Here is a 13,685-nt window from a genome sequence, read left to right on the forward strand (position 1 = left end):
AACTCTGCCTAGCACTTCGAGAGAAATCCAAGCGAGGGGAAAATGAGAAAATAAGAGGCAGACGGTTCACCCGCCTACGTACAGTGCGACCTGGTGAGGTGATCACGGCTGACGAGGTCTGCAGTCAAGAACCCAAGATCACTCTTACCTCCACCAAACCTGGTCCGGTGCAGGCCACTAACTAGCTCTGTGATCTTAGCAAGTTATTTCCACTTTCTGCATCCCGGTTCATCATCTGCGAAATGGGAAGAGTAGCAGCTACACTGTAGCGTAAGCCGACACCGATAAAGCAGCTACATTGTAGCATAAGTGTGAGTTGATACCTATAAAGCACTTAACGGCAGAGCCTGGTGCACGGAGAGGGCTCAAAGTGTCAGGTGGCATCGTCGTTGGCGCCATCGCCACCGCCGCCACTAGAACATACATTCCATGAGGGTGGAGATTGTTGCGTTTTGTTCACAGCCTTGTCCTCTGCACCTGGCACGTAGCAGACGCTTAATAAATACTTCTTAAGTGGACAGATCCTGAATTACACCTGTCGGCAGGCAGTGATCACAAAAGCGGTGACTTGTTCCTGCTATGGTGCACGGTGCCCAACCCTAATCCCGATCCCTTCCCCTCATGCCTCCCCTCCGCTGCCGCGAGCAGCCAGCACACTTTACGCTCAGATCTGCGGACTTGGGAGCTAGGTGATCGCTGATACCAGCTGGGAGACAGGCATTTCAGAAGTCATAGTGCAGAAGGGTAAGGCCTGGCCGGGGGGACAGGGAAGAAGGGGGGTAGAAGTGGGGGCAGCAAATCTCCAAAAAGAGCAGTTGGAGTCTCTGTATATTCAGTGAATGGGATGGAGAGGAAGGTCAGGTACTTTTTGAGAGACAGAACTGTTGGCTATTACTCAACTATAAGAAAGACTCTGAGGGGACAGGGGACATCGTCTTTCTGTATTTGAGTGAACAAAAAAAAATGAAGGAAAATGCTTCATATTCTATAAAATGGTCGAGGCACAGGCATGAAACTGTCATTCTTGAGTGGAATCTGAAGACCGTTTTTTTAAAAAAAAAATGAGACTTATGCCATGTGGCAGTACAGACAAAATTCCTTTAATAAATTCTCTAAAACATATTAAAATAAATATATAACTTCAGTCCTTTCCCAGGCCTGTGGTTTTGCATATGTCCTTATTGCTTAGGGCAAATGCTAAGGAGTGAAAAATCAACTAAAATCCATTTAAAGAAAAATACTTAAGATAATATATGGAGATATGTACACAGCAAAAAATAAACAGGGGCATGAATAACTAATGCTCAGGCGGGACTCGCTCCTGCTGCATAGTGACTTTTGAGCTAAATGCCAGCACCTTGGAGAGCAACGCGCAAATGCTAAGTGCCTGGGAGGGCTCGTGGGAGACTCCTGAGCATCACTCCGGGACAGTCGAGCACTGGAGGAGAAGGCTTAGGTGTCATCCTTCCCCTGTCGGCTTCTGGGGTGAGACCACCTTAAATGCAGCAGACCTGGGTGGGGCTTTTTGAAGCAATCAAGGTAAATGCCCGGACCCTCGGTTTCTAAGGGCTGTCCACGTGGTCCTTTTCATTTCAGAAGCTGCTAACTTCTGCCCACTTGATTTATTCCTGGCGCATGCCACGCTTCAGGAAAGGCAGTGCGCACCCACACCTGCCATGCTCCACGACGGGAACACGAGGAAGTGTCGCCGAGAAGCGGAGCTGGAAGTCTCTCGTTTGCGGGCCACGGAAAATGGGGAGTTCTAAACGGAAAAGTCAGAAGGTCTTTCGTGTCTCCGAGAAAAAGTCCAACCAGAGCCGAAAAGCAGCGAGCGTGGCTGAGACCACCGGCTTCCACCAGAGTTGTCCCCCCAGCCCCCTTGCACTGAGGTGCGGCCAGGTGACTAAGCCCTCTGTGTGGGCAGAAGCGGCAGGCGCCACTTCCAAACCAAGGCTTTTAAGGAGCAGCTTCTGCCTCCTCCATCCTCTCCCCCCACCCCTCCGCCCTCTGAATATAGACAAAAACAAAGCCACGGGGACTAATGGAGCCACATAAGGCGGAAGGAACCTGGGTCCCTCGATCGCCATATGGAGGGAGTGGGCGAGGCCAGGAACACCCATCTCTCCGTTACATGAATGGAAACGCAGCTTGTCCGGCATCTGAGCCCGTGTGAGTTGGGGGAGGGGGCCCTCTGAACCTGCCCTAACTAGCGACGGGGCTCAGGTGCCCTGCCCGCCCCACGCGGGGCAGCCACGCCTGGCTGGGGGGGCGCGGTCAGGAAGAGCGGACACCCCAGGATTTCATTCGCTTCCTCTCCTCTGCGTAGTTAACTTAACTTGTCCTTTAGACGCAGCTAAAGAGTCACCTGCCACAGGAGCCTTCGCCGAGGGCCTTCGCCGAGGGCCATGCCCGCTCCCTCAGACACTCACGGCGCACGTCAAATTCAGTCACACTTTGCGCCTGAGTGTGAGTTTTCGATTAATAAGTCTATCCCTGCTGGGTTTTAAAGTATGTGTTATTCAAACCGCATAGACTGACACACTCACTTGTGCACTTTGCTGCATGTAAATTTTACCTTAAAAACGATCAAAAACAAATTCCGAATTCTGGTTCAACGGTACGGATGCCGAAGAGTTTGGGGGCAAAGTATACCAATGCCTTCCACTCGCTCCGAAATGCATTAGAAAGTGGATTGACATGGGGACAAACAGATGGATAGATACGGACAGATGACAGATAGGTAGCTGATAGATAATAGGTGATAGAGAGAGAAAGAGAGATGGTAGATAGATGATAGGTGATAGGCAGATAAATGATAATTAAATGATAGATAGATGATAGATAGATAGATGATAGATAGATAGATAGATAGATAGATAGATAGATAGATAGAAAGATAGATAGATAGATAGAAAGATAGATAGATAGATAGAAAGATAGATAGACAGACAGACAGACAGACGGAGAGACAGACAGCCGTGGACAGGAGAGAGGACGGAGACCTTGTTCTTCCGCACACATCAGGGATCCACCACTATGCATCTGACTTTCACACTGTGGATGAAGCTCGGGCTGTTGTCACTTCGTCTCTGTCACCCATCACTGTCCACGATGGGACTGCCACACAGGCCTTCATGCTGTTGGGTGTGAACTTCTCTGTGTCCGGTCGCTGCCCACACGGCACGCTCTGCTCCCCGGCCCTGCCCCCGCCCTGTCAGCTTGGCACCCGCCACAGGCAGGAGAACAGCAAAGGCCCCATTCGAACGCCCCAGCTTAGCTTTTGGAGAGGCCCTGGCTCAGACACAGCATTGCAGAAGCACCTCGAAGTCTCGGAAGGCGAGCGACGTCGGCCATTCATCGCTTATCAGATGTTTATTGGGACGGCCCTTCAGGCTTTGAGGACTCGAGTTTACAACCCAGAGAGCTGCACCTGTGCTGTGTCCACACTGTTTCGGGTGCGGGCCGTGTCGCCTCCGAGGTCCACTTGACTAAGCATCCTGGTCAGCCCACATCCGCCCCGTTTCCCCACCGGGAGCCCGATGCGAACTCCAGCAAGGACTCGACCACCACAGAGGCTAAATTCCTGAGAAGCGTCGTGGTTGGCAAAGCTGGAGTTGAAGCTTCGAGGAATCAGAACAGAGAATAAAGGATAAAACCCAAAAAAAGAAAGAAAAAAAAAACCCACTAAACAATAAATGGCTCACACATCTGCACACTCTCTCTCCAAGTAAGCCACCCTTGCCGGGGGGCTCTGCCCCAGTAAGATGTCACCTCCAGGTAAACCCTGTCACCCGCTTGGGAAAGCGGACTCTCCAAACTGTTGTTTTGGAAGTTTCTGGAACAGGGCTCCCTCGTTCGGAACTCAGTGGCTCTCACACCTGCTTCTTCCCTGTCCCATTTTCACAGGTCTTAGCAAACGCGTGTGTCGCTCCCTCGTCAGCCCACAAATTCTTACAGGGCTTGGAGCCCCGTTTTTCTGGGCCACAGCCAGGTCTCAACAGGTCACGCCGAAGGTCGACCCCTCCCGCCTTTGGAAGGGGGCGGCTACCACCCCGCTGTGTTCTCCCAGTCAGGGCATCGATCTCCCTGCCCGAGGAGACAGCGAAATGGTAAAAGTAGGCATTCGAACATAAAACCGCGTCGATCTAAACCACGGTGAGCAGAGCCGCAGCGGCGGACGGTCACTCCGCGTTGGAGGGTTCTGTTACCCTAGTTTGCTCTCGAGCGGACCGCTGTTTTCACCCGTGATTGATTGGATGCCACATCCCCAGTCTGGAACAGAACTCTCAATTAGGCCCACCGTTTCCATGGAAACGTATGATCTATATTCTCTCCTGCTCCCTCACTGTTCCCCCGTGACCTACTCTCCCACCGCCTGGCCCGCCCCCCGACCCCGGTCCCGTCCCCGAGGCCGTCAGGGCAGCTGCTCCTCAGCCGAGCGCGCCCGGCCCGACCCGTTAAGCACTCGGAGAGCCGCGCGGTTGACGCAGCGCCCGCTGACCTTCTGCGGCCACAGGGCCCGGGACGCCAATGCAAATGTGCACTTGTCAAATGAGCACAGGACACTGGAGATGTGCAAAGTGCTGAGCCAGTGTTCACGCACGGGGGCCGGCGGGAGCGGGCAAAAGCCGCCCGCCGGGGCGGCCGCGAGCCCCCTCGCGGTCTGTCCTTCAACTACAGTGTTAATTATGAGCCATGTGACTATGTGGCTCATTAAAAATATAATTGGTTTAAAACGCGCCAACAGCCTCAGCTCATCCGAACCCCTTCCCTCGGTCACGGACGCCACCCTGGCTCCGGTCCCAGCGTTTTACGTCCCGTGGCCTCATCCGTCTGTTTTTCATCCCGAAGCCTCCGGATCTTTCCCACCTGGGTTACGACCCTCTTCCCGCTTCGACTTCCTTCCGACCCAGTGTAGATGCCATGGCTTATCCACCTCCATGAGCGCCGGCCAGCGGCCAGCTCCGCCGGGTCCGCGGTGGGCGCCCACCCCCTTCCCACTCCCGCAGGACGGTTCACTCCCGGCTCCGTGACCCTCAGAGCGACCACCCGCTTCCCCGTCTCCACCTCCCGGCTGCTCAGCGTGGCCGGCCGCGCAGTGGACCGCGACTGTCACCTTCTGCGCCCTTGGTACCGGGCCGCTCGGCCATCTTCCTGTGCTCACCTCATCCCCTGCTGTCACTCCAAGAGAGGCTCGGCACCTACCCCTTACCCCCTCTCCGCAGATGACCTGTGACCCAGAGAGGACGCTCGATCTAGATCCTGACCAGATCCAACCCACAGGCGCTGGACTACAGCGGTGAACGGGACAGAGGGCCCCGCTCCTGGGAAGGCCGGATCTCAGCGGGAGAAAATGACAAACCGACAGACAAGAAAAGAGTCTTCCGATGACGGGTGCCGCGGGGAGGGTGAATACGATGGCGAATGAAGAGCGGCCCTCTGAGTGAGTGGTCAGGGCAGGCTTCTCGGAAGAGGCGACACCCACATGGAGATGAGAATTATCGGAAGGAGCTGGCCGTGCAAAGACCAAAGGGAACAGCGTCATAAAAGGTCTAAGGGAAGAGGGGAACCACCGAGCACGGCGGTAACAGCAAGAAGGAAACGAAGTCATTCAGCAGAGAGCGAGGGACAGATTAGAGCGACGCGCGCCGAGCGCGCGGCACAGGACTCGCTCTAAGCGAAGAGGCGTCCCTGGAGGGCTTGGAGCAGGGCCCGTCCGGTGGTCCCTGTGGGTGAGGTTAGGGCTGCGTGAGTAAAGGTGAGGAGAAGTCAGTTCCTGACACGGTAGGAAGGAGGAGGCGTCGGGATGCGCCACGCGGTGACGCCGACTGGCGTGCGGGGAGCTGGGGCCACCCCAGGCTTTCACTCACGAGATGGGGAAGAAATCCGTATTTTTCGCACACCCGAGTTCGCGGGATTAAAGGGGATTAAAGGCTCGAACGGGCACTCGACGTGTCGAGAACCCTCATGACGTGATCTCGCTGTTGGCGGAACAGCTATAAAAGCACCTAGGACACTCCGAGCCCCGCGAGCTGCTACGTGAGAGGAACCGTCCCCCACCTCGGCTGCCAGAGCGACCTTTTCAACTTTTCCCAGAGGCAAACCTGACCGCGTCGCTCCTCTGCTTAAAAACCTTCGGTGGCCCCCACTGCACTGTGGCTCAGAGCCCACCCCTCGTCACAGCTCACGAGGCTCCGCCCGACGGGCCCTGGCACCTCTGCACCCTCACATCCCGCTGCCGCCCCCTGCCGATGGCATTTTGGTCCCAACCCCTTCTGATGGGACCAAGAATGCGCCAAGCCATCCCCCACCTCAGGGCCCTGGCGTGTGCCATCCGTGCTGCCCGGAACGGTCTCGCCCAGCCCTCCGAGCGCATGGCGGGGTCGTTCTCACGCTTCGGGTCTCGGCGCCCGTGTCACCTGCTCACGTGGGTCCCCGTGCCACTCGTCTGTGGCATGGCGGTCCCTCCATCTCCCTCACCGCAAACTGCAGGGTGCGTCCGTTTACCCCTGAGTCTCCCCTCGCGGGCGTGGACGCCTCCTCCGAACGGCGATCGAGTCTGCCCCGGGGGCCGCTCCTTCCGGAGCAGGGGCGGCCACCGAGCCGTGCCGTACCTTGCCAAAGCTGCCCTTCCCGAGCACCATCAGGAAGTTGAAGTCGGTCAGCTTCACCCGGTCCCCACTGCCATTGCTGTCACATGTGGAGGTGGTGTTGGTGGTCTTCTCTTCTGGGGTCTTGGGCGCCTGACCGATCTTGGCCCTCTGGGGTGGGGAAGCACACAGAAGCATCGTTAGGGTCTGCGGATGCCCCGCGGGGAAGACACGTGTCCACGCCGGGAGCTGTCCTTCCTGCGGCTCAGGCCACCGGCCGGGGAAGACCCGACGCCCGCCCTGCAAGGCCGGAAGCTGGAGCCACCCGCGTCCTGCACGGCTCCACCTCGCCCTCACCTCCCAGCGGCCTCCAGAGCTCACGGTCCCATCTCCGCCACCACCGCCCGTCGTCACCCGTCACACCCGCCGAGTCGCTGCCGGCTCAGAGTGCTCCGGCGGGACCCTCGTCTTCAGGACAAAGGCCTCGGTGGCCCAGTGGGATCAGGCCCTGCCTGGCTGTCCAGCTCATCACTCCCCCCGGCAGCCCAGCTCTGGCCTTTGCACTGGCCCTTGCTGCCGTGTGAACAGCTATGACGGTCACCCCACTTCTGTGTGTGGACAGCTATGTCAGTCACCCCACTTCCACGTGTGGACAGCTGACAGTCACCCCACTTCCCCTTCCTCGGGGAGGCCCTCCTGGGTGCCCTGTGCCAGGACTGGGGTCCCTATCCGCCCCCTTCATCCACTTCGCCTCCCGTTCACTCCCCCGGTGCCCAGGACACTGTGAGGCACAGGCCGCGTCTCATTCTCTGCTGTAGCTCTCAACGGCTGGAAGAGTAAACGGACAGCTGAGGCCACGTCTGTCCCCAGGAGGAGGGGGAGGGACCCGCCGCTGTGAGAGCCGGACGGTGACTCAGAGGCAGCGAATGCTGGGGAAGGAGGGGACGAGCGGGGCCCATGTGAGACCTGCAGCCTCGGGGGCTGTTACTGGACTCTCCTCCAGGGGTGAGGAAGCCGTGGGGTCAGCTGCTCGGCTCAGAATCCTGACTCTGGCCGGGATAAGCTGTGTGACCCTGAGCTCACGACACCCCTTGGCCCACACACCCCGTGCCTCCTCATGAAACAGCCAGAGGCCACAGCCGAGCCGGCCCCCCGCAGCCTCTGTGATCACAGCCATCTTCCCGGCTTCTGCCACACCGCCTGCCGCCGTTCCAGAAAGCTCCACGCACCCGCCTGCCACAGGCCTGTGCCCGTGCCGCCCTCACGGCCGGAGCTCCGCCCCCCCAGGGCCCCCTCCCCTGGCGCGAGCCCCTCCCTGAGTGACCAGCACGTGACGTCACTCAGCAATCTCCGCCACCTCACCGACCTCATTGTCCCCGGGCCCCTTAGCGCCACCTTACCAACCAGACACTTACTCCTCCTCAACTTACTGTCTCCCCCTCACACGAGGACATGAGCGCCACCGGGGCGAGGGGCTGTCTGTCTGGCCCTCCGCCCTTCCCCGGGCGCCCAGAGCAGCACGCGGCACCGGGAGAAGCTCACTCACACTTGGCGAGCCAACCCTTCTGCCCCTCTGTCCCCTTCTCGAGAAAACGAGACGGTGACATGAGATCACGTATCACGGTGTTTGTTCTTAGCACCGTTGCTGGCACGTAGCAGATGCTCAGTGAAGGGTCGATGTTACTATTGCTGCTGCGTGATTCAGGGGTCTTCTGAAGAGAGAGGGGCGACAAAAATCTTTCCGGCATTTTGAATATCAGAGAAGATTCATTCATTCATTCATTCATTCATTCGAGGAACACGCGTCGAGTGCCCGCGACGTGCCAGGTCCTGCTCCAGACTCCGAGGAGAACAGAGAGATGCTCGCAGACGTGCTTTGCAGCAGGAATGGGCTGTCCACGCCGTGTCCCAAAGACACCGGGGTGTCAGTCATCCAGGTAGAGAGTTTGGAGCCGGCAACAGACACGACGTTTACGGGGCAGGGAGCGAGACACGCTCCGGGAGCTACGTGCCGGTCCGTGTGCAGCTGGAGTGTGAGGCTGGGGTGGCACAGGACGCAGCCGAGGGCGAGAAGGGCCTCGTGGGCCCCGTGGGGACGTCTAAGCTGACTCCGGGTGTGCCAGGCCTTCACAGGTCCATGCAGTGACGCCACCACGCGGAGAAGGTCACCGGGGCTCGGCGGGGTGGCCCAGTCAGGAAATCACGAGGAGGTGACTGGTCCCCGGGAGGAAAAAGGGCCTGAGCACAGCGTCTGCAGTCCCGGGGAGCGGGCATGAGGGACGGGGACTTCTAGGGCTGAATACGGGTCGGGGACGGGGCAGGGGGCACCGGGGAGCAGGTCGGCTCTGCCTCTGTTCTGAGCCCCTGGGAGGGTGGTGGCACTTTCCGCGGGGGTGACGGGCGTTGGAGGGGCAGGTTTGAGTTCCGGGAGAGGCGAGAGGCCTGACCGCAGACGGCGACAGCGACCGTCACCGCTCTGCGTGTCCTGCTGACCAAGCATCCACCACGCCTTCCTTTCCGTAACTCATGGTTCAAAAACTGAGCTGGATCCAGCGGAACGCGCACGTTTTAAGTATGCGGTTCTGTGGATTCAGTGACCCAACCCCCGATCGAGGCATGGGACCTCTCCGCCACCGGCTCTGAGGTCCCCAGGGCCCTTTCCCAGCCCCAACCCAGGACGATCCGTCCGGACTTCCATTCCCACGGGTCACCAGGTCACCAGAAGGACCAAACCATGGGGGGAAGTTAATAATCGACTGTGTCCACACGACGATGCCTCTAGAGAATTCAGTGAAGTTCGGGGTTCAGAGAGCTTCCGGGTTGGTGAGCACATCCATGCCAGGGAGGGCGGGCACCCCGGGTCCACGGGGACAGGAGCTGCTCACTCGGGACGCTTCCAGACCTTGCCCTACGCATCTCTTCGTCTGGCTGTTCCTTCGTACCCTTATCACATCATAAACGGAAACAAAGTGTCCCCCTGAGTTTTGTGAGCCTTCGTGGTCAATGATCAAATCTGGGGGGGAATCACTGGAAGCCCAGACTCATCGCCGGGCCAGACAGAAGTGTGGGTCACCTGGGGACCAGCTCGACTGGGCTCAGGAGGGGGCGGTCTCCGGGATGGACCCTTCACCCGTGGGGCCGGTGCCGACCCCGGGTAGCTGCAGGACGCCCGGCTGGTGTCTGTGAGGCCGGGGACGGCGAGCTGCAGGAGACGCACAAGCACGGTGAGGCGCGTGACAGGTGGCGGCCTGTGCAGAAGACCTGGGCCCTGTGCCCGGCATCCCTGGTGCTGCCGGACCTCACCGCATGGCCGGGGACCAGCTGTGTGCCCCTCTGCACCGCCAGTCATGGGACACGCGCCGGGGGTTTGCCCACGCACCCTGCCACGGGCACTTCTGTCCCCTCGGCTTTTCAGGGACTAACAAGCCGCTGGGAACAGACGTGGTCAAGTTACTTTGCAGAAAGACACGCTGGGATTTAAGTGTTTCAGGGGCGACCAAGTGTAAATACCCAGCAGGCGACTGTATGTGTGGGTTTGGGGTTGAGAAACTATAGATGAACCAGAGACAGAGGTGAGGGGGTGACCGGTATAGACGGGGGGTCAAAACCTGGAAACCATCAGGGAGAACGTGAAGCGGAGAAAAGCCTGGACTGGAAGCTGTGCTGCCCTGCGGGGCCATGTCGTCTCACCACCCCAAAGCCGCCCCTCCCGCCCCCCGAGTTCTGCCCAGGCTGTCCTGACCCAAACCCACCTCACTGTCCCCTTGCCTTCCTACCACGTGTCCACCTTCCCTGACGTCCGCCGTAGGACCCGTCCACTTCACATGCTCCATCCTCCAACCCGAGGAGACCACGGTATGGACGGTCCCCAGTCCCCAGCTCCCACGCCGGCCTGCGGGTCCCGTGCCTGGCCACCGGCAGAGCCCACAGCGGGACACGGGTGAAGAGCCCGCACACGCTGACCTCTCCACAGCACTCGGCCCGGAGGGATTTGTTCCCTGTCCTTCAAGCGAGCGGCCACCAGCTTCGCCTCTCAGCCCCGCGAGTGACCTTCTTTCCTCTGAATCTGGGGCCAGAAGTCCTCTTTCTGTACTCCACCACGATCGGCTTTTGTGACTTTTCTCATCGGTGCGTGCTACAGACCTTTAATGTCTGTGTCCCCAAAGTTCTCATGTTGAAATCCCACCCCCCACCACAGCGTGGTGGGATGAGGTCGCAGGGGTGGAGCCCCACAGACAGGACTGGTGCCCTCATACGAGATCCCACGGAGCTCCCCCACCCCTCCCACTGTGTGAACCAGGAGGGGAGCCCTCGCCAGACACCGAATCTGCCGGCACCTTGACCTTGGACGTCCTTGACCTTGGACTTCCGGCCTCCAGGACTGTGAGACAACCAACGTTCACTGTGGAAGCTGCCCGGGCTATGGCATTGTTTTACAGCGACCCGAACAGCCTGAGACACCGTTCTCTCGGCTTCTAGATCCTGGACCAGATGCGTAGGAGCCCTCCACGCAGAGGTGGTGTTTTCCTATTTAAATAGGCTGACAACCACGGAAAACCAGGAGATGTCTTATAGAAACTCGATCCCCAGCTTCCTTCTAAGACAGCTGTCTCCCTTATCCATGGGTTCACGGCCCACGGTTTCCATCACCCGCAGTCAACCCATGGTCCAAAACATTAAACGAAACGTGCCAGACATAAATAATTCGTAAGTTTTAAATCGCACGCCGTTCTGGGTAGCGGGAGAAAAGCTCCTGCCGCTCCCTCCCCCCGACTCTCCCCCTCAGGGCACGAATTGTCCTTCTGCTCAGCGTCCTCGCCCGGCGGTCACTCAGTGGCCGTCTGCGTTATCAGATCGACCGTCACAATGTCGCCGTGCTGCGTTCACCCTAACTTTACTTAGGAGGAAGCCCCACCAAATACGCCACATGTGGTAACGGCAACCCGCTCACCCTACCACGAGAGCGGATCACCCCGACTTCCAGTGGCTGGATCGACCGTCGCTCAGAACGTCTCCAGGTGAGAGAGGCTCGAAGGTCATTGCCGAGTCCTCCCAGGTGCTAAGTGGCTGCTGTAGACGGATGACACGGCTCACGTTCAAGGTCAACTGAACTTCTTCCCCGTGTCTGAGAACAATTTTCAGTCTGCCGGAAACTTGTTTTTTAATCAACGACTGAGGTATGAAACAATCGTAACTCAGGCATAAACAGGCGTTTGCTCTTGGTAGAAAGAGACACGTTCTGCTGTATGCAAATGAAACAGTCCTCTACGTCCAGTGAGACCTGGCCCCGACAGACGCTCGGGTCACGTAGGAAACGTGTCCCTTCGATGGCCTGAAATGTCACCCCAGCTGCCCTGGGACAGAAGAAACCATTCTGCAAGACTGAGACTTCATTTTATATAAGAAAACACTGGCCTTATTTGTTTGTTGTTTGTTTGTTTGTTTGTTTGTTTTTGCACCTGCAATAATACCTTTCAACACACCGCAGACGGACACTCCATCAGGAAACTGAGGGAAAGAAGTGGAAGGACGGGCTTCCTGTCCTGATTTTTATCACACGGTGTCCGGTTCTCGGCAGTACTGGGCGGGAACGCCCTTTGGACTCCGTGGGGCTTGAGCCAGCTCTGTGGGAATGACCCCCGCTGACCGGGTTCACTGGCAGTTGACCCACAAGCTCAAGACCAAGGTGTTCATTGATTCCAATTGTCTCCAGGAAGGGAGGTCCCTCTGGGTCAGAAGCGTCACCACTAATCTGGGATTTCCGCAAGGCGCAGGCTGGAGACGAGGGTCCATGCTCGAGCACCACCTCTGTCTCGGTCGGTGGAAGCTAACGGGCCCTCGGAACCGACGGCAGAACCGTGGCCCGGGCCAGTCCTCCTGCTCAGAACCCGGCTCCCTCCCCAGCCTCCCACAGGCACGCTTGGCTCGTTCTGCTCCCCCCGCTGCCCCCGTCCTGTCTCAGGGTGCCATGTCTCCCCATGTGCCTCTCTCTCTGAACAGAATACTCTCTCCTGGGTCCATGTCCACCGCTGCTTCCTGGATGACCCTGTCCTCTCAGAGTCCCGTGTCCCCCTCATTATGTCCTCAGAGACCACGGCCCTCTCTGCCACGGAACGTTCCCTGGTCATATTTTTTCCGTACTTGCTTGTGGGATTACCTGATGAACAGCAATGACAGTGATCTATTTCATTTTGGCTGTTGTATGCATTTTTTCAGAGTCAGGGGTGTCACTGCTCAGCTAGAATTGACAGCTTGCCATCGGACTCGGCATGCTGAGGATGCGTGAACGAAACCATGCTTCCCCTAAAAACTACTCGGAAATCGCTCGGCATGCACACGATGGAAGACCTCAAACCCGCCTTCCCCAAAGCACTTTCTTTGTAAAACCGAGCCGTGTCCCACATACCAGTTCCACCCATGCAGATGGGGTTGTTTTGGCCCCACTGAAGGGAAGGGCTTTGTCTAGGGTAGGAGCGGAGCCAGCACTAGAGCCCGAGGTCACAGCCCCTGTCTTTGGGGGATCCGCCCATGGGTATTTCACAGAGTCACCGGCGCGGTCACTGCCACCTGCCGACACGTGCAGACAGACTGCGCCCCCAGCAGGCCGGGCCGGCTCAGCCTCCACCTGTCTACTGCCCTGTCCACCAATCCCATCTGCCGTTCCCGCCGATGCAGTCTGAGCCACCGCCACGCCACCAGGGCCCCGAGCGGGCGCCTGGGGGGCATGTCTAAGCTCCGAGAGAGGACGGGGCAGCTTCACAAGGCAGGGACACCAGCTCCGTGTCCTGAAGGATAAGCAGTTTTCTGGGCAACAGCACACGGAGGGGCCTCCGCAGAAACCACGCCGTGACCGGGGAGCACAGTGCGGAGGGCCGGCCGGCTCACCTCGAACTTCTGGCGCAGGTCGTCGTCACACTCGCCGGCCTCCGGCGGCACCGGCACGTTGAAGTACTCGCCCTCCTCCTGGCTCAGGAGCTTGAACCTGCGGGTGACAGGGGCACAGCCGTGACTCATCTCAACGTCACCCAGCTGACGGGGATGACAGACGAGTCCTGGGGAAGGCTCTGCCGCGCAGCACAGGAGGGTGTGTGCGTG

At 58.5% G+C, this 13,685-nt stretch overlaps 1 protein-coding gene across 2 annotated transcripts in view; it reads right to left on the reverse strand.

Annotated features, from left to right (window-relative positions):
* The window catches only part of PRKCB (protein kinase C beta), a 231,895-nt gene that overhangs the window by 57,900 nt on the left and 160,310 nt on the right, over window positions 1-13,685 (reverse strand). For both annotated transcript variants that reach the window (XM_039840210.1, XM_039840209.1), the window contains exons 8-9: window positions 13,476-13,572; window positions 6,615-6,761 (exon numbers count right to left, since the gene is read on the reverse strand). In XM_039840210.1, coding sequence (XP_039696144.1) covers window positions 6,615-6,761; window positions 13,476-13,572 — 244 coding nt within the window. The remainder of the gene's footprint in view (window positions 1-6,614; window positions 6,762-13,475; window positions 13,573-13,685) is intronic.

Source organism: Pteropus medius, unplaced genomic scaffold (assembly GCF_902729225.1).
Source record: "Pteropus medius unplaced genomic scaffold, Ma_sr-lr_union100, whole genome shotgun sequence".
In the NCBI taxonomy this organism is placed as follows: Eukaryota; Metazoa; Chordata; class Mammalia; order Chiroptera; family Pteropodidae; genus Pteropus; species Pteropus medius.